This window comes from Archocentrus centrarchus, chromosome 5 (genome assembly GCF_007364275.1).
Source record: "Archocentrus centrarchus isolate MPI-CPG fArcCen1 chromosome 5, fArcCen1, whole genome shotgun sequence".
In the NCBI taxonomy this organism is placed as follows: Eukaryota; Metazoa; Chordata; class Actinopteri; order Cichliformes; family Cichlidae; genus Archocentrus; species Archocentrus centrarchus.
This window is the reverse complement of record NC_044350.1, coordinates 22,866,446-22,891,747: the sequence shown is the minus strand read 5'-3', so window position 1 is coordinate 22,891,747 and position 25,302 is coordinate 22,866,446. Positions and strand designations below refer to the sequence as shown.

General features: G+C 40.0%; 1 protein-coding gene across 3 annotated transcripts; it reads right to left on the bottom strand.

Moving 5' to 3' along the window:
• Positions 1-845: 845 nt before the first annotated feature.
• On the bottom strand, positions 846-24,044 carry iffo2b (intermediate filament family orphan 2b). 3 transcript variants are annotated; one of them, XM_030730151.1, is made up of 9 exons: positions 23,008-24,044; positions 7,095-7,155; positions 5,387-5,482; positions 5,009-5,014; positions 4,363-4,533; positions 3,343-3,491; positions 2,701-2,872; positions 2,463-2,561; positions 846-1,540 (listed from the first exon to the last, which is right to left on the bottom strand). In XM_030730151.1, exons 1-9 carry the CDS (start codon positions 23,481-23,483, stop codon positions 1,307-1,309), a joined length of 1,464 nt encoding a protein of 487 aa, XP_030586011.1. In that variant the 5' UTR covers positions 23,484-24,044; the 3' UTR covers positions 846-1,306. The 3 variants fall into 3 exon arrangements, with proteins under 3 accessions (XP_030586011.1, XP_030586010.1, XP_030586012.1); XM_030730150.1 differs by lacking the exon at positions 5,009-5,014 and having other exon boundaries at positions 2,701-2,902; XM_030730152.1 differs by lacking the exon at positions 5,009-5,014.
• Between the last annotated feature and the right edge of the window lie 1,258 nt (positions 24,045-25,302).

The following is a 25,302-nucleotide window of genomic DNA, read 5'->3' as shown; positions in this document are numbered from 1 at the left end:
AGCGGAGTCGACAGGGGGGACAGCAGGACAACAGCTACAATCAGAAGTATAACTGAAATCATGCATACCATAACAAAAATTTCTTCCTAGAAAGCACATGAATAAAATGAATGTATATGAATAAGATGCATGTGAAAGCAAACCTTTAAGTGATGTGACCTTTGGTTTTTACTTGTTTTGGCTTTGATTACACCGATGAGTCATTTTACTCTGTTACTTTTAATATAACTACTGGATATTATCCAATTTTAAACGATGTGTCTTAATGCAGATGGCAACAACTTTTGTGAAATACAATAAATCTGAATTAGTGCAATGCCAGCTTGAGCAGTGTAATATCGAGTGTGTTTATGATTATTGCCATAAATGAAGGTGTTAGGGGACACTTTTCCAGTTTGTTTTACTGTTGATGTTCATATTAAGAGTGTTTCATACACAAACAAAAGTTTTTAAACTGATATATAGAAAACACCTGCTTTGTTTAAAAGGCCAGTGGTCTTAAAAAAAAAACAAAAACAAGGAAGGGTGACAGCCAGTCCGAAAACTAAGGCCAGCTAAATTGCATAGAACTTCAGTAGTGCACTGATGCATCGAAAGGCTGTGCTCCTTTCCTCTGTCAGCTTTGGCAAACCCTGCAGAGTTCCCTCAGAAACCACCAGAACCCCAACACCATTTGTCTCCACTTCTTTTTCTCTCTCCAGCAGAAGACACTTAAAATCCCTAATGGTTTAATTTGGATTGCAAATACCCCAGCTGGACTCAAATAATATAATAAAGTATTCAAATTAAGGAGAACCAACTTTTTGGAATCTAAAATAAATTTTAAAAAATGTTAAAAAAAAAAAAAAAAGATATATTTTTGGTGAATAATGTATCTGTTGTTGACTAAACAAGGAGCACAATATGTACTGTTTTTAATTCCTTTAGAAAAAAAGGATCTTAATAGGGTAGAAAAACTTCTCAGCCCACTTAAAATATTTATTTTATTTCTCCCAAAAATCATTTGAAGCTCTGGACAAGGATTCAACGAGGCAGCGGTGAGGAAGAGAGCACAGCATAGTTTAAATATGCACTCTTTTTCTCTTTGCAAAGCAAAGAATTTCCTCCACCACCACTTTCTAAACAGCGGAAATAGTATAAAAGCACCAGTTCTGGGCCTGCACCAGTGAGCACAACCAGCAGAACTTTAATTAATATGTCAGACAGACCCAGATTTAGAATGGTCCACCTCTCTAGCGGGCCTTTAAATCCTGTGATAACCACGGGCACAAGGGGGGAGATGGGACAAAGCCCGGCAATGCAGTCATCAACTAACGGGAACTTCAGCTTCTGCGTCCTTGTCTGAAATCTCATCCTGGATTTCGTCTGTGTTCCCTGAGTCGCTGCTGGCCACAGAGCTGAAAGAGGGAGAGTTCCTGCCGCCTTTAATCATCCGCCGACAGGTCTCCATCTGCACATCAAGGCCTCTCTTCATGCTGCACATCTCCATGTACTCATGTAGATGTCGGTTCATGTCACTCTTTGCTGTGGCAAGTTCCATCTGAAAGGATAATAAAAGGTTTCAACAGAGAGAAGACAGTAGGAAGATAGTGAGGATAACACAAAGGTAAAGGGTAGGCAGGTACCATCTTGGACCCAGCATGCTTGGCCAGACATCTAAAGTTACTCATCATACAAAACATTTTCACCCAGTTTATATGTCTTTACCTCCTTTTATCTTACTCAGTCGTAAGAGGCAAGCACACATAAGTTTATAACTGTCTAGTAGGTTTGTCTTGTAAATGAATAATCAAAGCAAAAGAAACCTTTGCACTTTACTGTTGGACTCATCAGGTATGATATTCATTTGATTTATTAAACTTAATGTGGAAAAGCACACTGTATAAGTTAGATTCTTTCTCCGGGAAACCTGAAGGTCTGAGACATTTGGTGCAAATGCATCTAGTATATGCTGAGATACATCAGGATATGCAAACATGTTGACCTGCAGATAGCACTAAAAGAAAAGTGAGAGGATAAGCAAATTCTTTATGAGTCATCTTCTGGCTGTATGGAAAAAAAAAAAAAAAAAAAAAAAAAGGTACAGCAATCTACTGAGTAGTTGGTTAAATTTTAGACTCTGGGCAGTGATCACTTTATGAAACAAAGGGCTCCAGGGCTCAAGGCCAAGAAACCCAGAGAGAGAACAAGAGAGTGACACACACACACACAAAAACACCACCATGTCTACATGGTGTGTGGTGGTTTTTGTGTCACATTTTATATATTTTGCATCAACTTAAAAAAACATTTTTGTATATATTTTAAGGTAATCTAAAAGAGCCTGAGCTTGTGTTTAAATTTTTTGGCAACTATTTATTGCCATTTTTGTCTCTTTGTGGTCAGGCAACATGTCTTCTGAGTCTCGTGTTGTTTGTTTGTGCCATTATTACACACAAAAAAACACATGTAGGTCTGACTACCTCAATCTGGCCGATGGTCTCCTGGTACTCCTGCTCTCTGGTCTTAAATAGTGACTCTGTTTCATCAATGAGGCTGCCAAGACTTCCATCCTGGGAGTCCTTAGAGAGCACACACAGAAACCTCATTCATCATGCATGAGTAAATATCTTACACAGCACCCACAGCAATGATATACACTTTGAGCATGAGTTTAAAAACCCTATGCTGTCAAATCATCTTGATGCACACAGGACTCACTGGATCTGCAGCTTCATTGCTGCCCTCACAGGGGCCGGTGGCTGTGCAGGTTGGCGCAGCAATGGCGTATGGCATGTTATAGTTTGCGAAGTCCTCCCACAGCAACAGAGTCTCTTCGTTTTCCTCCCACGTCAGACTGTCACAGTCGTCGTCGATTTCAAATGTCTCACGCCTGGCAACAAAGGAGTTATCTGAACAATGTCTGTGTAAGACAAGGTCAGAAAATGGAAAGGAAAAGGAAGGGAAAGAGGGAGGAAAGCAAGGACAAGTATAACAGCCACCAGATTCAGCAAAGGTCATAGGAAACAAAAGAAATGCTCTTATGGTAGAGAAAAAGGAAAGTGGAGGAAAATCAAAAGCAGTTAAAGAAACAGCCAGAATCTGTAATGTCTGTTAGAGTATTCTAAGTGTTATTGATAAGTAAATGCCTACATATTTATATCTGTTGAATATTGCTGAATGTTGCTGTCTGTTAGCTGCAACACTGCAAACACCAGAGGGAGATGAAGGAACACGCAGGAAAATACTGTACTGGCATGCTGTGAGTGCTGAGCCCATTCAGTTTGATTCAAAATAAAACACCAGCTTTATTTTGGTGTATGTGCATCTCTGCAACATGTATTCATGCAAAGTGTCACTTACAGTTGATTAAGCATGCGTTTCATTTCGTCCGTGATGTTGAGCGATCCGGGGACCTCCTCCTCTGAAGTGCTTGGCTCGGCATCCATCTCTGAATTCTCCTCATCAGACACGGCTTTACGCTCTTTTCTCTTGCAGCAGGCCATGGCACCCTGAAAACACAAAGATGATTTGCATCTACCGAGAACCTAATAAGTCTTGTGACTAAACATAATTTTAGCTATTTAGTTGAGCATACAGTAGTCTGTCAAATATTGAAAAAGATGGTTGATGTTTTGTCTCATCCTCGGTCATCAGCCCACACTCATCAGACCCCAGGAGTACAAATGTATAATTAAAGCTAACAAACAGCCAATTAGAACAATGTAAAAAATTGATTTAAGATAAAAACAACAGAACACACAGTTGTTTTGCATGTGTGCATGTATCTCTGTGTCTATGCATTGTACAAACATCTGTACATATTTTACTTTGACAGCAGGCCTCAAAGTTATTGACAGATCAATATTTATTGGCTTACAAAAAGTGTAAATTGACAAATGTCATTGAAGGCAGGACCACATAATAACATGTGACACACAAGAAGCCACCAGCTTGATTCAGAGGAGTTGGGCTTCAGCCAGCAATGTCGGCGCAATGTGATAACTTCGTATGCAGCGAAGAGTTGCCACATCAGCATTTTGCCTTTTTATGTGTGTGTGTGTGCATTCTGTATGTAAGCTTCACTACTGTAAGTTCTCTGCCTGTCTATATTTACATGTTTGTATGTGAGTGTTTGTGAACATGCTGCTATGGGCTCTTGCACATTTACGGGGGGGGGGGGGGGGGGGGGGTGTCACTCAGTGCATGATCAGCTGGTGATGAAAGGAACAAAGTCACCACACAGCAAGCGGCTGGCAGATTTGATTTCATTAGTGCTGAATGTCTCCTTCACAAAAGAATTTAGGTTCTTGCTGCACTTACGATCAGCTCATCTGACAAACTGTGAAAGAGCACACGAATCCAGCGTGGATGGATACTTGCCTTCTCAGGGAGTGATCTGGCAGGACTGACATTGAACATTTTCGACATGTCCTCTGAGTTGCGTTGCTGAGCCACATCGCACAGCTTGGCTGTGATGTCAATCCGCCTGCAGATGTCCATGTCCACCCTCCTGGCTTTCTCCTGAATCTTGGTGTCCAGGTCAGACATTTGCTACATGAAGACAGACAGTGTCCTTAGAAGACGTTCAACCCATACACTGCACTTTCTTTATTATTAGCTGGTGTTAAATTACTTCCCACATGTCCATAGTGATTTTATCCACACCCACATAACGCCGTTTAAGTTCTTCATCATATTTATTCTTGTTCTCTAATTATTTATCTCAACAAACACTTGCAAAAATTAGTGCATTCATCTATGTGCAGTTCTAAAACTGGACTTTTGCATCGTTACTTTCTCATTATAATAAATATGCAAATTTTGGTTTGATAAGTATACAGAGGCAGATATGGAGCATGGAAATATGTCACATCCTGGACACAGTGGAAGCTGTAACCACCCAGCCACTTCCCTTTCTACACGATTCCATACAGAGACATATCTAGAGCCACAAAATACAGGTTGTCTAACCACTATAAGGCTTTAACTAATCTATGTCTCCTAAAAGATTCTCTACATCACTTACCCGTCTCTTAATTCAAATGGTGTAATGTAAAGCACATAAAAAGGGATGAAGAATTGAAAATCCATGAATGCCAAAGTAAACAGAAGCAGGCTAAACAACAGTAATTCCCAAAACAAAACAGCATCTGGATATATTTATCCCTGAGCATGACATGAGCTGGGACTGGGGCCGCTGCAGTATATCAGTCCGACCAGATATTTCAGGGAACAATACTGTGCTGCACAGAACAGGAAGTGTGCTGTATCTAAGCTTTTTTAATGAATGATTGTCTCTGGGGAAAATATATGGAACACTAAGATGACTGCTTTCATTTTGGGGACTAACACAGTGAAAGGAAAACTGATGATGACATCACCCTTGTGCTAAGCAAACACTTACGTCGCTCATCAGACTCTTGAAGACCACAACTTCAGCCTTCAGTCGGTCCACCTTCTCATTCAGATCATCCTGGATCTCTGCTGACTCCTGGACGCTCTGAAGAGGATGTCAACAGTGAAGGAAACGACACCCAACATAACAGGAGATAATGGAACATGCTTAAGCAAACATGAGCAACTATCTCTGCTCACTGCTGTTTGTGATATAAAATTGCATATCAGAGTTCAATAACCATTTCTAAACACACAAAAACATTTATGATACTCATTTGGGTAAATGCAAGGTGGCCAAGTTTACATTTTTGCATCTAAGCAAATAAAACTTATCATGTAAAACTGTTTTACATTATCATATTTGTTACTGTTTAGATTCCTTTCCATATTTATGATGATCAAACATCAGCTTTCACTTGAAGCAGTTAGCTTTTTAGGGCTTGTAGCTACAGTATATAAGGGAAGGGACCTAAATAAACTGGCTAACAATTTAGGAAACATCTTCCCATGACTCAGATAAAGAGATTGACAGCACTCTCCTGTCTTTATGGTAAATACAAACCTACAGCCAGCAACTGCTTAGCATAATTTACTGGCTCCAAACAAAAAACATGAATCTACTGTACCAACAAGCACCACAAAGTTGTTATTTTAGTCTGGTCTTTATGTACTGGACTACTATTTCCTAGTCTAAACCTCACTGTAATGTTTTCAGACAGAGCACATAGTGTGGGAGTAGTATAATTTTTATTTTTCATCTAACTCTCAGCAAGAAAGTGAATTACAGTATTTTCCAAAATGCCAGACTCTCCATTTAAACTCTACACTAGTAGTTGCATCTGTTTTTGAACATCACATTCATTTACCAGCCTCATATTTGTTTGGTTTTTTTTTAAATACAGTATTTTCTTAAAAATCTCACAAAACATACAATTTCCACCCACAAAGATGACTATTTAATGAGTAGAACTGTAAAGTTTAAAAGTTAAGCCTATCTTAGTTTAATTGACCACCAGAGGAGCACCAGCTTTTGCTTCTGTGTCGCACACAGCCCTCTGGCACTGGGCCCTGAACAATAAACTGCTCTTTACAATGAATTTACTATCTTTGCAGAAATTCCCACCTCTTATACATACATCTGCCTGTGTGCTCTAAAAGGTTAAAGCCCCTACGGGGATGGCACTCCACCTCTGTATCTGGGGTTTTGCTGACCCAGAATCCAAGACCAACACACATGCTGTCACCGATCGATTTGCGCAAAAGCAGAAAAAGGTGATGGATGCCAGCTGGATGACGCACGAACAGCAGCTAGAATGCTCTACGTGTTGTGGTCGCAATAGAGCCTCAAGGTGTGACACTTTAAAATGATTTTACCTCTATATCTATTTCCTTTCACCTGCTCTGAGCAGAAACATAATGGCAGAGTGCTGGTGATATCTGATGTTCATATCTATATCAAGGCCGGCAGACTCCTCTTGATGGGTTTGCAATAAGGCTTTTTCAAATCTGACAACCAAACATCCTCCTGCTTCTAGTCCAACTCTGCTGAGTCCACACAATGTAAAACAAGAATTAAACTACATGTTTATGCAGGTGTCGTTGTAGTAATTTTGCAAATGCATGCATACACACTTTCCTTCAGATTATGTCTTCTGTGTCTGCATGAGTATGTTAGCTGAATATATTGTATTTTTTGTGTGTTAGTGTTTTCCAACCTGCTGCAGGGATTCCACCGTGGACTCCAGTTGCTGTCGTTTGGACAGCTCCTCCTCCCATCTGCAACACAGAGCACAGAGGTGGGTCAGTTACTGTTGGGCCTGTCCCCTGGGGCGCAGCAGACAGGGTAATGGTACTTTTGTGGAGATAATACTCTCATCTCTGATTACAAAACGTCCTTGAGAGAGTGGGGCCACACCCACAACCCACCATCCCACCACCCCATTTTCAATCTTTTGTCTCCTTCTTTGAACAGGTGTCTTCAATGAAGATAATAAGGAAGAATTTAGTTCCATCCTTTTACAAACACGACAAACACTGCTCATAGTCTTTGAACCATGACTGACTGCAGGGTGGAGTTTCCCCATATGTTTTAATCATGAAGTCTGTGAAGTCCAAAATCTGTTTTTTCAATTTGCAGCAAATAAATCTCTTCTAGTTCTTATTAAACATTTGAAACTGTGGAGTTTATGAACACTTGCACAATGATGCTGCTGAAATTCCAAAATTTATTAAAGATAAGGTGGGTTGAATTCATTACATCATACCCAAAAGACAGACAGATAAGTCACACTAGTGCTTAAGAGAAAAAAATGCTAACTTGTTGATGTTTAGCAGGCATGAAAGAAGCTGAAACATTTCACTCAGCAACAAGCTCATAGTCAAAGCATTTTCCACCTGTCTTCCATTAATGACTTTGCAGTTTTCAATGGCAATAAATCTACAAACGGATGCTCTACCAACACACCAACTGGCATTGCCATCTATAGAGTCCCACCACCAGTGCTGCTAAAAATAAACCACCAGGCCCTCCGATTAGCTGCAAGCTATGATTAGCACTGCAGGTCTTGCCTCCCTTCCTCTGTCTCTTTCGTCATATCACCCTTCTGCACCATGGCAGCTCTGTATAAACAAAATTAGGAGCCTGCTCAATTTGCAGTATGAAGCTATTACACACAAAGCACAGGAGGCTCAGCCTACTGCATCAGTCACTTCAGCACGCTGCTAATACCTTCTTGTGCCCCGGGATAAGAGATAACAGATATGCTGAGTCACAGATGCTTCCCAAAAGACACACAGAATGAACAAGAAACTCATTCAGGAATATGAAGTGGCTGCACTGTGGGCCACAGAAGAGGATAAAAACAAGAGGCAATTTCAGTGTGTTAGTGGGGGAATTTGGAGAGACTGAATGAGCCAGTGGGAAGAGTGGTGTAAGTGGCACATGCCTGACCATACATGCATATACACACATGCATGCATTACTGTAAGGGAGAAAGTTGACATAAGATGACCACTGCTGAATTCTGGGTTAGCTCATCAATAGCCTTCACTAGAAACACAAACCCAGCCAAAAGTCACAGCATGCGTCACTAGAGATTCACTTTCCCAACAAACTCAGCCTTGTTTCCATTCAGGACCCAATGAATGCACACTGTCTAATTAGAGAATATTCCTTGGCAGGGCGTGCCAGCCTACTCTGTGATTGAAGCCTTGTTCTTCTAAAAAAAAAAATGCTGGCAGTGGTGCTTTACTGTGTCCACAACACTCTGCCCGTCTGCCGCAGGACTCTGGCTAAGGTCACCGAGGTTCACAACTGCATCACATCCTCTGCAGACACAACACCTGCATTACTTGTGTTGTCACTTCCTGAATATATGCATATATATGTATATATGTCACTTCTACTACAACCTTAACAGACTGGCATTAATGCATTACTCAAAGATAATGGAGTTACTATAGCACCAACTGCTTCCACATTATTAGTAGCCATTACAAATCACCAGTCTCTAAAAGTACATTAAACCCCCCTGACCTCAGACACCATCATTGTAAGCATCTACATAGAAATGACTAACCCAAACAAAGCTGACATTGCAGCAGTTGTCTGGCCTGTCTGTGATAGCTGTGGCTCTGCTTTTCATGTAGCTTTGGCGTGACTTAGTCGAGATGAACACACCATGAGTCTCCTTACAAGGACAAAGGCAGCAGGAGGGTTAGAGACTGTGTCATCTCATGCACATCTGTTTACTGCTAGACACAGCCTCTGATATTTCTGCCTACTAAGATGTCTTTATTCTGCCTAGAAATTCAGCTTCAATTGTAGCAATTTCATTTTTGTTATAGTCTGCCATCATATCATATCTATCATATGATGCTTACATGCATATATATATATATATATTCATATCAATCAGTGATTCAAGAGAACACTGCAGTGCAATACTGAAAGAGAAAAATGAAGCGTCTCACATCAAACAGACATTTCTCATGTTGAATAGCATTCCTGCAAAGCTTGCCAATGGACACTCCCTGCCTTGTGTGGTGTGTCTGGGAGTTACGTTTGCACGCGAGCTGCCTCAGTGTTTTCCCATTACTGCGCCTGAGGACACAGAGCAATCTTAAAACAGCGTGCACCCATCCAAGCCTTCATTCGTGCTTAATTCTTTGTAATGATAGTGCTCACGGTGATAGTTTTATGCCACTCATAATGATTTAGTGCTGAAACTGTCAGAGTAAAAATAATTGATTATTATCTTAATTATTAAATGTTTATCACAAAGGTCCCAAACTCTTATGCAACAGGCAGTAAATAGCAAAAGGAGCATGGAATATGCAGTAAATACTAAAGTGAGCATAGGGAAAACTTTGAGGTGTGGTTGCGTAACATACCACAAAGCCTCTGTCGCTCATCGCGAATAAAGTTTCAAGTCAGCCAACACCCTGTTTCAAGTATATGATACACTGGAAAGTGTTCATGTGTGGAAGCTCTAAGAAACCAGACAACAAATTACAGGCTCAAGCACCAATCCTACATATTACAGCAGATTAACATCCTCCTATTCCTCAAAATATTTTTCTGGGGTCAAAAGTGGCATGCTCCTTTGTCCTGATATACCAGGTGTTGTTACATGTAAGTTTTAAGATTAATGATGAATAGCAAAATTTGCTCCTATTTATCTTTTACAATTTGTATTTCTTTCATAATCTTTTGAGATTATTGTGTCTGTTCTCAAATAACTCTGCAATGGAGAATCTTTGGCCAAATACTATTAAGAGATTTTAATGGCACAGCGACAATAAATTCTCATGAGAGCAGGCAGAGTAAAGCAGGAAGCGCTGCATGATAACAGAACGAGGGATCAATACATGTGGCTACATGCAGGACAAACACTTAGCCATTTAGCTGAGCTGCTTGTATGAAATGAGGCCGCTGACAGCTTTGATAAATCATGTCTCAAGGTCCACAGCACTTGCAGTTCCTCCAATGAACAGCAATAGGTGTCTATATATCTTACAGATGACACCAGCATTCCCCGTCTGTAGTGTAGCCTCTTTATATTATTTTTTTTTAAATTGTCCCGACAGGATCAGCTTGCTCGGAAGACACATCTGTAGCACAGATATGTGAAATGAGGGAGAAAAGTATAATGTTCCTGACTCTTAGTCTCGTGGCTTATCGATTGAGTTTCATGATCCTCTGTAATCTATAGCTTCCCCAGACTCAACTGAGAGACATGTGTGGCATGCAAATGAAGCATTTGGATGGGCCCAGCACGTAAAGCAGCTCAGGGGCCCACTGTCTTTGATGACAAGACAACACGCCAAGGTTGAAGCTCATTTCATTTCTCTGTTCCAATTAACCACCTTCCTCTCTGACCCCAATAGCACAAACACACACAGTTATTTGTCTTCTGCCACACCATCTTCTCAAACCAGCTTCGTCACATGCTAACAGCCTGCAGTTGATTCATTCCTGGCTCGTTCAGTCATGTAAATTGTGCACACAGACCGCTCACTGACCGGTGATTTTTCTGTTTCATGTGTCACAAGGATCGCTGCTCTTAAATATGGCCTTTCTAACCCACACAGGACAGAAACCAGCAGGAGGCACCGGTGTTGCTAAGTGACCACAGAGGGGCATGCTCATGCTATATAGAGAACAGCATATTTTAGTTCTTTTGATTTCTCTAAATCATTGTTGTTGTTTTTTTCATTAGATGGGTTTTGTTTTTTTCACAATTTTTAATTAAAAAAGCAATTTAGATATTTCAATGGAGCATCTTCTACTCCTGTAGAACATGTTTATATTTGTTTAAGTTAAGCATACGTACTTAATTTATCATGGCTAAACTGAAATATTTTTAAAGGCCTGACAGAATATGAAGAGTCTACAGTCATGCATGCAAGCCTGATGGTGATGCTAACAATACTAATGTTAGAATGTTGAGCAGGTATAATGTTTACTAGTGCGAGCTAAGCTGAGGCTGACAGGACTACCATTATGTTTTAGTCATCATGTCAAAAACCAAACACTGAACCAAAACATGAAGTTTTTATAATCCTGGACACCATGAATGTATATACCAAATGTAAGAGCTGGTTTATTTCAGTCTCCATCAAAATGATGGACAAACTAAGTGGCAAATAAAAACCCAAGCCCCCCCCCCCCCAAAAAAGAAGAAAATAATCAAAAAGGGAAAATCTGAAAAAAATAAAAACAAAAAACAGACACACTATATGGCAACATAGTGTACTTTGGGTTCCATGGGTTCAAGTGGGATTGAACTGGATTGGAATGTAGAGCTCTTGGACGTCTCTGGCTTGGGACATTTGTCGTTACTTGAGCAGGGTCATGGAGAGGAGTGTGCGAACTCTGCTTGATTTAGGTAGGTGATTTGTGTCAAATTGCCATCTACATGCATAGAAGAAACCATGGTCTCCCAGCAGAAAATTGCACTGTTATACATTTATGCATCTGTTTATGGTTTTAAGGCTGTGGCTGATTAGTATATATATTGTATACGTATTTATTTATTTACATTTATATCAAAGTTAAAGTGATGTATTATGTGCACGAGTATGTGCTTATACTTTGCAGACCTTTCTTGCACATCTGTGGAATGATCATCATTCTGTGTGTATGTCTTGACTGTTGTCATATTTTACATTTTCAAAACTTTGGAGGCACAACACAAACCTCTCATCGTTTTTTTGTACACGATATATTTCCACTACCTGTGAAATACATGCTTGATCAGGGAGGCAGTTTTTCCTTCCCACTGTTGCCAAGTGCTTGTGGGGTCATTTGATTGTCTGGGTTTTCTCTGCATTATTCTAGGGCCTTTACCTTACAATATAAAGCACTTCGGGGTTACTGCGAAAAATCAGATAGTGTCTATGTGCACACATCTGTTATCTGGTCAATACAATACATAGGTCACTTCCAAAATTTCAGTACCACTTCTTTTAATTTTCTTTAACTGATTCATTGTTTAGATTACACTTACATTTACTTTATATACAACTTTCTATTTTTCACTTTATTTTTATTTCTTTTTTTAAAAAATTACTTTATATATTATTTCTAATATTCCTACAGTATCGCTTAAACACTAATTTACAATCACTGGTAAAGAATTCATACACAATACATGCAACATTTCATCTAATATTTAATTAACCAACACTGAAATATGTTTTGGTATTAATACGCTGTCATATTATCTTACAGTTCTGTACTTGAAGAGGTTTAATAATGCATCCTTTAATTACACTGAGACTAGTCCAGAGAATTAGTGCTTCTTTGGAAAAGAGTGGGAAAAATGTAATTAGTGAGTTTGATGGATGTTCTGACTAGAACCAGACATCTGAGTCTTACTTTAAATTCCTACGAAAGCAGTGAGCATCATCATACTCCAGCATGGTTAAAGCTTCTGTAAGCTTTGTTTACATCATGGGAACTTCATGGCACATTAGAAGACTCAGACTTCATGTAATCTAGCTGCTGGGTGCTTACTCAGTGGGCCAGTTTTTTTTATCAACAGCAACATGAACTCACTGCAACTCACTGGGCACCACTTGTGTTACTGGGGTTTTTTTGCAAAAAGTGATACTTTAAAGAACTAATTTCCATTGATCAAAGGATCTATTTGAATCGAAGGTTTGGTCTAGCTCCAGTTGTCCTCCCTTCACACTAAAGGACTGAAAGATAATTGGAGGCCAGTGTTGTAACATGTCTAATCCTAAGCGCTGTTCTGGGCCCAAAACATTGCCACACTGACTTTTCCTAGGTGTGAACTTGACTTGTTTGCACTGAGCACATGTATTATCTAATTGCTTAACTCCCAAAGCCTGTCAAGGCTCCCTTTTCCCTGGCCTGAGGGATATTGCTGGAGACCAACCCATATAGTAGGTGGTACAGGTAATTATCAGTAGTTTCCAAGTAATCCATTTGACCTGAGTACACCCTGAAAAAAAAAAAAATTGTTGTAAAAGGCAAGTGTTTATGATGGCAGTGATCCCATGAACTGCAGGGACTTGCAAAGGTGTTGCCACTTTGAAAACACCCCAACTTAATAGTTTGTTTATGCTCGTAATGGTTGTCAGTTAAATGTCTTTGTTGAAACTGGCAGAAAGACAGAATAGTTTCTGTGAATAACAGTTTCATAATTACTGACAAGAATCTGAAAGTGAAATTTTACAGTGAAGTATTTTTTAAATTGTTTTTATGTAACTCATTGGATGTATTAACGGTTTCTCTCTCAGCACCCCAAACAGAAAAAAACACGAGGATTCATCTGGCTGTGTATCATATTTGTACAGTATGCAAGAGACAGAGTGACAAAGCACTGTGACAGAAAATCAGTTTACCCTGCAGTCTCCATGATCCACAATGCAAACCGACCCCACCCCACATCCTACAAAGAACACTACTCTACTGTTAAGTTGTTATGTTCCCACTGATTTACTCCTGCCCTATTATAGTGCTATCATAATAGCTCTGGGTTCCTGTCTGTTGACTTAATATACACAAAGATGTTTAGTTGCAAAAGAACTGTAAAGACTTGTAAAAACACCTCACTGAATCTGGCTGTCTTACCAATTGTATAACAGGGGGGCTTTGAGTCGGATGTTCTGCTTTACAAATTATTTGGATTTGTGAGAATCATTGCAAGTGCACAAGAGCACAATCAGCAGCCTGCAAGCCTGGGCCATGTTTGGGTGGAGATGCTTTGATGGGAGTGACATCCCATCTAAGAAGAAAAAAAAAAAGATGAAGATGTTCACTTCAGGCACAAATCCGCACTGGCCAGGGTGTGTACACTGAAATTATGTGACACATAAAAGGGCTATGAGCCATCACTAAAAGACAAATGTCTTTTTGTGCATCTGGGTACACACACCTGTTTCATGATCACTGTCATGTTTCAGTAAAATCATTTACAACAGGCTGAATCTAAGGGCCTACAGTTCATGACACTGTTTCTGAATGCTCTGATGCAGTTTATAATGGATTTCAATTATACACCATTTTCATTAAAAGAACTTTAGAAGCATGCAACACTGATAGCAGCAACGTATCATACAAAAGACATATATGTAACAGTGTAGCATCTCAACATGTGGTCTATGAAACACATGACTTGCACTTAAGTGAGGACCTGGGGCACCTGGGTGGCTTAGTGGTGAAGCTGGCGACCACATACATATGCTGCGTTGTGGTGCGGACAGCGTGGATTCGAGCCCTGGCCCATCACCAATTTGCCCATGCGTCTTCCCCTGTATCTTTCCCCCGTTTCCTGTCTCTCTCCACTGCTGAGAAAAGCCGCTGTGGCCAAAAGTGAGGACCTGCTCTACCTCCTGTGTTAGATCCACTCTAGTATTTTATTAGAATCATTTCATTTTCTAAAAGTAATCTGCAGATTTTTTTCATTTTCCTCACTTCATATGCCTGCAAACTGACTACTGTATCATATAGGGTTTCTGCATTGGAGATTATCATAATTTCTGAATGACATTGTGAATAAAATAATTATCATTTAAAAAAAAAATAAATAAAAAAAAACAATAAAATTTTTTTCATATAGTATATTGTTTCCATAAGAAAGATAAATATGTAAGAAGAAAATGATGCAAAGAGAAAAAAGAGCAAAAAAAAAATATGAAAAGGTTAGGTATATGACCTAGATTAAAACAGCATTAGTACAATGTACGTGTATACCAAAATAACCTGAGTAAGGAAAACCCACTGCTACTTCATTAAAAAGTCCAACAAAGGAAACAAAGAACAGAAACCAGGGACTGAAAAAAAGAAAACAGATTCAAAGAGTCTGTTAGTTGTGGGTAATCAAAGCAAGAGTGAGATACAGCATTTCTTTACAATGGAGTCAGTTATCGAAAACAAAATACTGTTTAACAATACGTTTTTAAATATGTTGATTAAAAAATGTAAGGTAATCTAACCCATTCAGGATTTCTTAAAAATTAAATATGCAATTCATACTGAGACAATGGAGTCACCAAAATTTTGAATACTACATCTGACTGCAAATAAAATGGATTTTGCTTTTGAAGTAGGCCAAGTCAATTTACATTACAATTAAAAGAGTAACTAAGTATAAAGAATAAATATATTTAAAACCAAAGTGCTTTAGAATAAAAACAAAATTAAAATCAAAGATTCCTAAAAAAAAAAAAAAGTACTAGCACAATGAAGGATCTACTGACTTTTTTTTCCTAATCATGTTGTCCTGATTATGTGTAATTAGTAACTAACCGGCCCTGCTCAAAACCTGCAGAAATGCACTTGTTAGCCACGGTCTTCACTCCACAAAGGGTCCCTCAATCTTTGCAACAGACAGACCACCTTATCTCCTCCAACTACAAAGAGATTATATCATTGAGACATTTTTTATAACAGGGAGGAGTGAGATTTCACTGCCAAATATAAGAGCCAGCTGACTCATAATCTTATGAGAGCTGAACTAGCTTATTAAGTATGACACTACTATTCAAATATCTCCTGCCAAATATTATCAGCCAGTATATATAAATATATAGTGGCAGCACGGTGGCGTGGTGGTTAGCACTACTGCCTCACTGTTAGAATGACATCTGGAAGGTCTGGGTTTATTTCCACCTTGGCCCGGGCCTCTCTGTGTGGAGTTTGCATGTTCTCCCTGTGTCTGTGTGGGTTTCCTCCGGGCACTCCAGTTTCCTCCAACAGTACAAAGACATGGGGTTAGGTTATTGGTCACTCTAAATTGCCCATAGGTGTGAATGTGAGTGTGAATGGTTGTCTGTCTCTCTATGTTAGCCATGTGACAGAGCGACCTGTATATATATATATATATATATATATATATATATATATATATATATATATATATATAGAATGTGTGTACAAAGAATGGCCTGCAGTCAGTAATCCAATGAATAGTATATTCAGTTTATATTTAGTTTCTTTAACATTAACAGTTTTTTACTGATGAAACAACTATAATGAAAATGTTGCCACAGAGGGTCAAAGCACTTTGTCTCACATCACATTAAGATTTCCATAGAGCTCAGAGGGAAGGTACGTACATGTGGTCTGCTGTACTGTAAGTTAAAGTGCTGAGACACATTTAACACTGCTGTCATTCTCTTGCACACAATCTTCATATCAGGCATATATGCATTATATACAGTGCCCAAAGACATCAAATATATGGTTTTGGGTTCCCAGTAAAGCAGCATTTCCTCTGGAATAACAAGCTTTTGCAACACAGAGGTTATTAAGTCGGCATGCTGTGCCAGCACATTTGGAGATTTAGAAATGGACAAGCTTTACAAATTGCGCACGACTGAAGTGAAAGCCATGAAACCTGCTAAATTATTAGGTGTATATAAAGATTAGGTCTATTGATTAATAACTTAATATGCTGCAACTGTTCCAAGTCTTTGCAGTTATTTTCCAGGACAATCCACCAAGAAAACCTCCTGCAGTCAGTACAGTCTATATTTGCCGTAGCTGCTTACCAATGACAGGTGCATTCCTGCACTTTTAAATATGGCAATGCGCCACTGCTCTCAGCTGTATTGATACCCATGAATAATCAACCACAGCTGCATAGCACAGCAGCAGCTCCAGACACAAGCCCTGAGAGAAAAAAGGCTTGTTAAAGCAATCAGGTAAACACTATAAACTATGTTTCCTTTGTTTTTGGCACCGTGGTTGAAATAGCCCTGTGACCTGTACAGGGTGTACCCTGCCTCTTGCCCTATGTCAGCTGGGATAGGCTCCAGCCCCCCCGCAACCCTGAACAGGACAAGCGGAAGTGAATGGATGGATGGATGGATGGTTGGAATAATTGCCTTTATTTTTTGCCTAGTAATAGTTTTGTTCACTGGACATTATTTTCCTACTTACTGTGAACAAATCCTATGAAAAAGACAACAAACACTGAATTTTAACTACCTAGCAATACCATCTGTCTATTGAAACCTGCCTGATGTTCTTTAAAAACAGGTAACAAATTACTTAAACATCTTTGCCATTTCATCAAATAGGTGGGTGCTTTCGCTTAAAAAAAAAAAAAACATTACTCCCACAGGAGAAAGTAAGGCATTCCTTAGGGTCTGTAGACTGATAAACTTTTGGTACTCTAGTGTAGCGGCTACTTGACCTTTTTGGCTTATGACCTTTTATAGCCAAACAATTACATACCCAAAATACCTCATCACAAGCTGCATTTGTCTGTGAGCTTTCTGCCTTCACAGATTGCCTGTGGTGTTGAAACACGGCACTTCTCCTCTTCTTTTCTAACTTACGCATCATCTTGGGATTCTTACTTTTATTTTGTGACCCCTGTGGGTTACAGCTGATGTGGGATTTGCTCAAAATAAAGTGGCGCACTCATTTTAATAAAGAAAATGTCCCCATGTGCAAGTGTGGCTCATTGCTGTATTTTTGGATGACAACTGAGGTCTATGGCACAGTGAAATAAACCGTATCAGCAGTGTTTTCCTTTAAATAATTCCACAAAGGACAGTTTAGGTTTGTAAAGGTATTAAAGCCAAGAGTATGGATATGGCCTATGATTCTAAAGGCAGCAAAACATGTGTGCTAAGAGAGAGTAAGAGACAAACAGTATAGCCTCTACTCTGGAGCTCAGTAGCCTGAGTAAACTGAGCTCTCTTTCTCTTCCACTGCATCTCAGCAGCGGGATGTCTTCCACTTTGAGAGGCCCCAGTTCAGTGCAGCGGCTGTGTGCCAGGATGTGGCGCAGGACTGGCTGGATGTTGAAGCCTTGGTGCTAGGTGACGGCTTAGAGAAAATCCCTCTCCTGAATAGACGGCCTGGATTATAAGCAGGGCAGGTCAGCACCACAGACACACAAAAAGGCTCAAGAGCTCATCGGTGCAGCGCATTGCTCTTTATCGGGAAACATGATATTTGAAACGCAATGCAGGTTTTGGCATTGGACTCGCAGTTTACCTCACCCTGTAATTTGTTGGTTATTTACTGAAGCAAGGCTGAATCCCACTTTCAAAAGAGAGGCTCAGCTTTGACGTTCACTCCTCTGACACACAGGGACCAAGATCAAAGACTCAGGAAAAGTGTCTTTACTGAATTCTCGTTGCATTGATCCACACACGGCTAAATTCAGCTACATGTGAATTATTCATGCAGGAAGAACATACCCTGGAGGCCCAGAGACTGTGCTGGTTCCCTATACATTCACACTGTGATCCAGCAGAACAGTTGTCTGGCCTCAGATCACTATTGTAATAAACAACCAATTAGGAGTGGCCACCGCAATGACTGGGAATCTCCAATCTCATATCCCAACAGGAGCACAGCTTGTCACTGACGTGTCCTTTAACAATGCAGTGGGAACTGCAAATAAAGAGCTGGCAATAATAATGTAAATTATTCGGCTCTCTGAATCCTTTTTTTTTTCCTTTCTATTGCCTCAGTAGCTGCTTCCTTCAGTTCTGCTTAACATAAATTCAGTCTACAGTATCATTCGTGTACTTTTCTATTATCTTGTTTTTTTATGCACCTATTTGAAAGTGTATCAGCGTGCTATTTGCAAGAATAACTGCTGTCTTTCATTCCCTTCCTGTCTCTCTGTAAAGTAATCTGCATAATGGCTAAAGCTATCTGCAATAACATGCAAACTTTAAACAAATGAGCACTTTGCCTTTTTTTTTCTCAGATGAAGACAAGACAACTATCAAAGTCAGCTGGAAACACTACCTGTCCTTAGCGTGTGGTGTGTTGTCGACTGTCAAATATGCTTACTGTTGTCAGCAACACTTCTCAGGGCCTTTTAAATGTTATTGCGTCGTGATGGCAATGGTTGAGCCTCATTGACACCACCAAGTGATTACATTTCAGCAAAGACAGAGGAATAAAAACAGTGTGAATGAGGGAACTGGCAATGAACTTACCCATCTTCCTTTCCACAGCTGTTTGTCAGTATGACAGGAATATATAAGCCCACAGTCCAGACACTGTGGCATTACAGGGACATCCATGTAAGCTAGCTGTCTGATTTGTAGTGCCTCCTCTTGGACAATAGGTACAGTATACTTGTGTGTGGGAGACAGACAGTGGGATTGTGTGTGTGTGTGTGTGAGAGAGAGATGGGAGACTTTTTCACATGACAGCAGTGAATTAAAAAAATCTGATAGGTTAGGTAAGACTTTGGATAAAATCCACAAGAAGTTAAGAGTTTTTCCAGATCCACAAATACAGATTATAGTCTTGAAAGAATGTGTTGTTCTCTACATCAACAGGATTTTGAAAAATGTAGAGCAGCTGATTTGGAAATAGGATTAAAAGGCAGTTAAGAATTTTGGACAAATGAATTTTGAACATTTTATTTGTGCCAATACAGTGCACAAGAAGTCTTTTTCTTCTATTCTGACTCAGTCTGCACCTGCAGCTGGTCTTTATGAGAAAAAAAAAAAAAACAACTTGTGTAACTTGTAGGTTACAAAACAACAAAGCAAACCACAAGAAAAAAGTATTTATGTAAAACAATGAGGGAAAATGAAGCCAGTGGATCCTACATAAAAAAAGCGTGCTAGCTCATCTGCATCAAAAGTTTGGTATGTTGTGCGTTCAGATATGTATAACATGGCTGCAGCGAGTGCTTCAGTGAGTTACTGTTGCCTCCCCATTAGCTCAAAGCAGTCAGGCCATTCTCCTCTGACCTCTGGCATCAACAAGGCATTTTCACACACAGAACTGCAGCATACTGCTCACCTTTATCTGTTTTTGGACCATTTTCTGTAAATTCTAGAGATGGTTGTGCAGGAACATCCCAGTAAATCAGCACTTTTTGAAATACTCAGACCAGCCCTTCTGGCACCAACAAATTCAAAGTCACTTAAATCACCTTTCTCCCACATTTTGATGCATGGTTTGAACTTCAGCAGACTGTCGTGACCATGTCTACATGCCCAAATGCAATGAGTTGCTGCCATGTGATTGGCTGACTAGATATTTGCATTAACAAGCAGTTGAACAGACATACCTAAAAAAGTGGCTGGTGAATGTATAGCCTCTTTTGTAGTACTGGTCATTTCATATAAGTTCCTTTAGAATAAGATTATGTTTCTCTCTCTTAGATAACAGATGCCATTAGCACTGTTGACATACGGATGATGCAAAAAGACCTTTTAAAAAATATATACTCACATACTATAGTTGACTACCTGGTTGAGTGCACAATGTCTGCAAGCAGGTTTATAGCTGTTTATACTGTAGTTATTAAACTGTGTATTGTTTATTTAGTTTTAATTTTAATATTAATTAAGTTAAAATTTAGGGTAAAATTTAAGTTCAAGAATTAGACAATTTCTTCAAATTTATTACTTAATATCATGAATTTCATTTTAGGAGCTAATTTGCAAATATGACCCTTTTTTTCCCTCTGTTTCTGTTCTTCTGTTGTATATTAGTATTTCCAGTTTAAATCTGACAATTATTTTACCAGAAATCTTGACCCATTTCATGTATTCAACCATCCCCTGTGACAAAACAACTTATGAATTAGTTCCAACAATTTCGTGGTGGTTTCTCTTGCTCAGAAACTGTAAAATGTCAGAAGTAAACATCTGAATAGCTCACGGTAACCGTGTTGGAATGCAAGTGGCCGAATCGGAAACAAGACAACTGCCCATCCATCTCTTTGTGTGTGTCCATACTTGTAAAACTTTAATAAATCACCCAGGCTGTGTGAGAGCACTGTGGTGGCCTCCATGGGGAATGAGGATGCCTTACAAAGCAGTCTGTATGACACAGAAAGGCGGGTAGGGGTGGAGGGCCTGCAGAAGGGTGGAGTGAAGGAATGGCTGAACACAAAGAGCGCAGAACAGAAAAGGCATGGCAGGACGGGGATCAGGGATTGAATGCTGAAACGTGACTGTAGTAAAGAGGATTTAGACAGGGAGACAGAAAAAAAAGCAGAGCAGTGAACTCAGCTGTGATGCAATTATTAAGCTCAGAGCAAGGAGGGAATAAGAGAGAGGCAGGCAGATCAATTACAATGATTATTGGCCCATAAAAACATGTTAGGAATGTGCTTTGTTCTTCACTTTTCCAGATGTAAAAGGAATTCAACAGTTCTGATTAACACTTGTGATGACCATTATGGAGAAACATAACACCCACTTTTTGAGGGCATAATATACACTTTGAAAGTGAACATGTAAAGTCAGGGGCTCCCATTTTTGCTAAAAGAGATCTAGATCTTGGATTTCAGCTGCAGGAGTTTTAAATCTGGCTTCTGTCCCAGTCACTGCACTTCATCTCCCACAGCAGAAATGCACAAAAAAGGATATGCTGGTGTTACAGAGATGACTGGACAGGATATCCAGTTTCCCAGAGGAGTGGGAGAGCACACACATTCTGTGTCACTGAGTCAGGGCGCTCACACGGAAGTAAGCATTCGTCATAGGCGACCTCACTGTGCAAACAGAGGCCTGTAAAAATGCCTCTCCGCTTAAATCATGACGGCAAACAGAAGCAGGCGGTTGCTTGGCACCCCCACCCCCTCCAGTAGCCAGCCAAGATGGCCAGCAGTCACATACTGACGGTCAGCTGGGGACGCTGCAGTGAGTCCTCAGGCAGACACAATTAGTATGACTAAAAAGGAGAACAATTGGTGAAATGTGAGCCATGCAAAGGAATTTCCGCAGAAATGGGAGAGAAACAGGATTCCTGGAAAACGTGTTCAATTGAGCAGTCGTTCAGCTCTGAATCCTTCATGTGAAGTACTAGATCAAGTGGCACTCTATCGCTGTGATGTCTGTCATCACTCTCTGCTATACTTGTGAGTTGAGAAATCGGGTATATAGTCTAATCACATCCACACGAAAAAAAGAAAAGCCACACCGATGAGTTTGAAGTCACAACATGATAGAAAAATGAAAACAACTTCTTCAAATGACTAAACACGTCTCTTTATAAACTTTTTTTTTCTTAGCAGACTGATTAGTCGTCTTGTTCCATATGATGTCAAAAAAAGGAACACTGCAAACTTCAATCCAAAATAAATGTTGACGTTTGTAAAGAGACAAAAGTATGTTATGTCATATGGGAAAAACCTACTGATGGGTGACTTTAAAGACTACTTGAAAATAGGTTAAGTTCCTGACTAATCTTCTATATATTGACTAACAGTTTGTTGCTCCACAGTGAACTATTTAAGATGTGAAAAGTGTCTATCCTAAAGAGCAATTTTAATTATGGACCCAGAGGAACAATTTCTCCTGGCAAATAAGTCAGACCTTTTTGGGTAACCAAGTGGATGAAGGAGTATACTAAGGAATAACTGCAGGTACTTTGTGTTTTATGACAATTTTTCAGCATCTTTTTTTTGTCTGTGTAGCTATGTGAGGGCAATCAAAGGGGCTTAAGGGAACCGTTTCCCTATCAACAGCTTTGCATCCAAAAAGAAATGGGGGGCTCACAGCATCATTCATTCATGGCCATGAAATTCTCGCTACTCCCCTGCAAACGATCACTAGGCTACAATTGGATATATTCTGGGATAAGACTGTTAGAGCTACAACATGAAAACCAGCACACAGTCACACTACTTTCAGATTAGTGTTGTCTTTACTCACTTTTTCCTGTACTCGTCCCTCTCACGCTTGACTTTGGCCAGCACGTTATACAGAGCCCTCAGTTCTGGGGTAATGGTGTCTATTTGGACACCAACACCATCCGGATGTGTCCATGTCACCCCGGGCCCTTGCAGGGTCTCAAAGCGCTCCCCTTGCCTCCGGACGTGGGTGAAACTCCAGATGGTGCCCGGCAGTCTCGACTCGGGACCGTCCGTCTGCACGGCGACTTCACGAGTGTAAAGGTGGCGATATTGCGGTCTTTGCAGAGCTTGCTGCAGCTGGCTTTCCAGCAGTTTGTTTCTCCTCTCCAACTCATGTACTTTGGCAAGGAAGCAGCGGAAACGCAGGTTCAGGGTTTTCAGCACGTGGATGTTGGAGCCCAGGTCGTTTCGCAGGGCGCTGGTCACCGCGCCCGACCCGGTGGAGACGCCGCAGACCGGACCGGGTGGAGTATCGCAGAAAAACAGCGAGCTCATGTTGGTAAACAACAAAACTCGTTCATCCAGATATGGCTTTGTCTGGTTTAAAAAAAACAGCAACCCCAGCGGTTTCTTTATCTCTGCATATTCCTTCAAAATCTCACTCCCTTAGGGTGAGTTTCTCTTTATAATAATGCAGATGCAGAGAGTGATTGAGCAACTGGAGATGGGCTGACCATCACTATCCGTGCTGTACGTGTAACCCGAATTACTAACATAGAGTACCTTTAACGTGGGGGGTTCACAAACACACAATGAACCAGAAAAGTCCTTTAAAAGGCACAGTGAGCATCATCTTCTAAGGGACCGAGAGGTTTGACGCAGACCGCAAGAAGCTCCAGCAGCAGCAGCAGCAGCAGCACTTCCCGTCACCCTCATGTCTCCGTCTGCCTTTGCTTTGTCAGGAGTTGCTGATGCTGTGCGGGTTCATATAGTCAGCCGACAGAGGAGGAAGATGGTCCACCTTCTTTCTTTATCATCCCCAATTTACTGTGGCTCTATCCAGTCTCGTGTGGCGCGGTGTGGCACGACGCAGCACCGCAAAGCCCGGCCTCTTCGTGGATCATGTTGCAAAGTGCTAAACTAGGCACTATCACCTCTAGGAGTCCCTCCCACCTCCCTCCCTCCCCCTGTCTCTGTCTCTCTCTCAGTGACGAGAGGGGTCATAAGCGGACTGAAGGCTTAAGTCTAATTAATAGGATGAAGTGGACTATAACTTCATTTCTTTTCTTATGCGCATTATATTCAGACCTGACGTTTTGTGAAGTTATTAGACCTGATGAGTGTTTTCTTTCTTTTATTTATTTATTTATTTATTTTTTGGGGGGGGGGGGGGGGGGGGGGGATAATAAAAAGAACCAATATAAAACCTTTACCAAATTAATAAGAAGAATAATGTATTTCTATAGAGATAAATTTTAACATATTTTGTTTACACTGTATGAGAAATGTTTGTAATTTAACCTCATCACAGTCAGACTTTTTTTTGGGCGGGGGGGGGGGGGGGGGGGGGGGGGGGGTTGTTGTTTTTGGTTTTCTAATTGCAGTATATTTGCCAAATATTTCTAGAAAAGTATAAAGATACATGCACACAGATTCACCATTTAGAGCATCAGTGGGAAAATGACAGGCCAATTATGTTATGAATGTTAAATTTGAATTTATTGTTTTCTTACTTGTTTACTAATTTTTATTTGTAAACATCGCTTTGTGAATTTCATTTATAGTAGAGTTTTATAATTAATCTCCTTTTTTACTATAAGGTTTGTCTTGTCTTAACTTGTCTTGACTTGTCTTATGCCTTTACTTATTGATATTGCCCTTATATTATGTCATACATCATATTATCCTATGGGCAGAGGAATTATCAGGGTCATAAATTCTTTGTTAAAGAATAAATTCTTTGTTAAAGAATTTATGATAAAGCTTTGTTAAAGAATTTATGATAAAGCTTTGTTATGACACTACATTTCTGAAACTGATAAAATGCCCCTCATGCCCAAACAACTCATAAAGCCCCAAACTGGAACATCTGAAAATATTTTGCACATGAAACAAAGACTTACAGACACAGTTACAGACAAAGAGCCAGCGGCACAAAAAAGTGTGAAGTTTGAGCAGTTTGTAAATTTGTCACAGTAGCCTACTATACTGGTTAAGGTTTTTGGCTCTGGCGCCCCCTACCGGGATAATCCGTCCGGAGTACCTGTTATTCTACACATAATTTGGCAACTTTGTCCAAGCCCCAAAATATTTCAATTTAGAAATAAGTGCTGCAATTTTACAAGGAGAAATATCATTGAAAGTAGACCAAGTT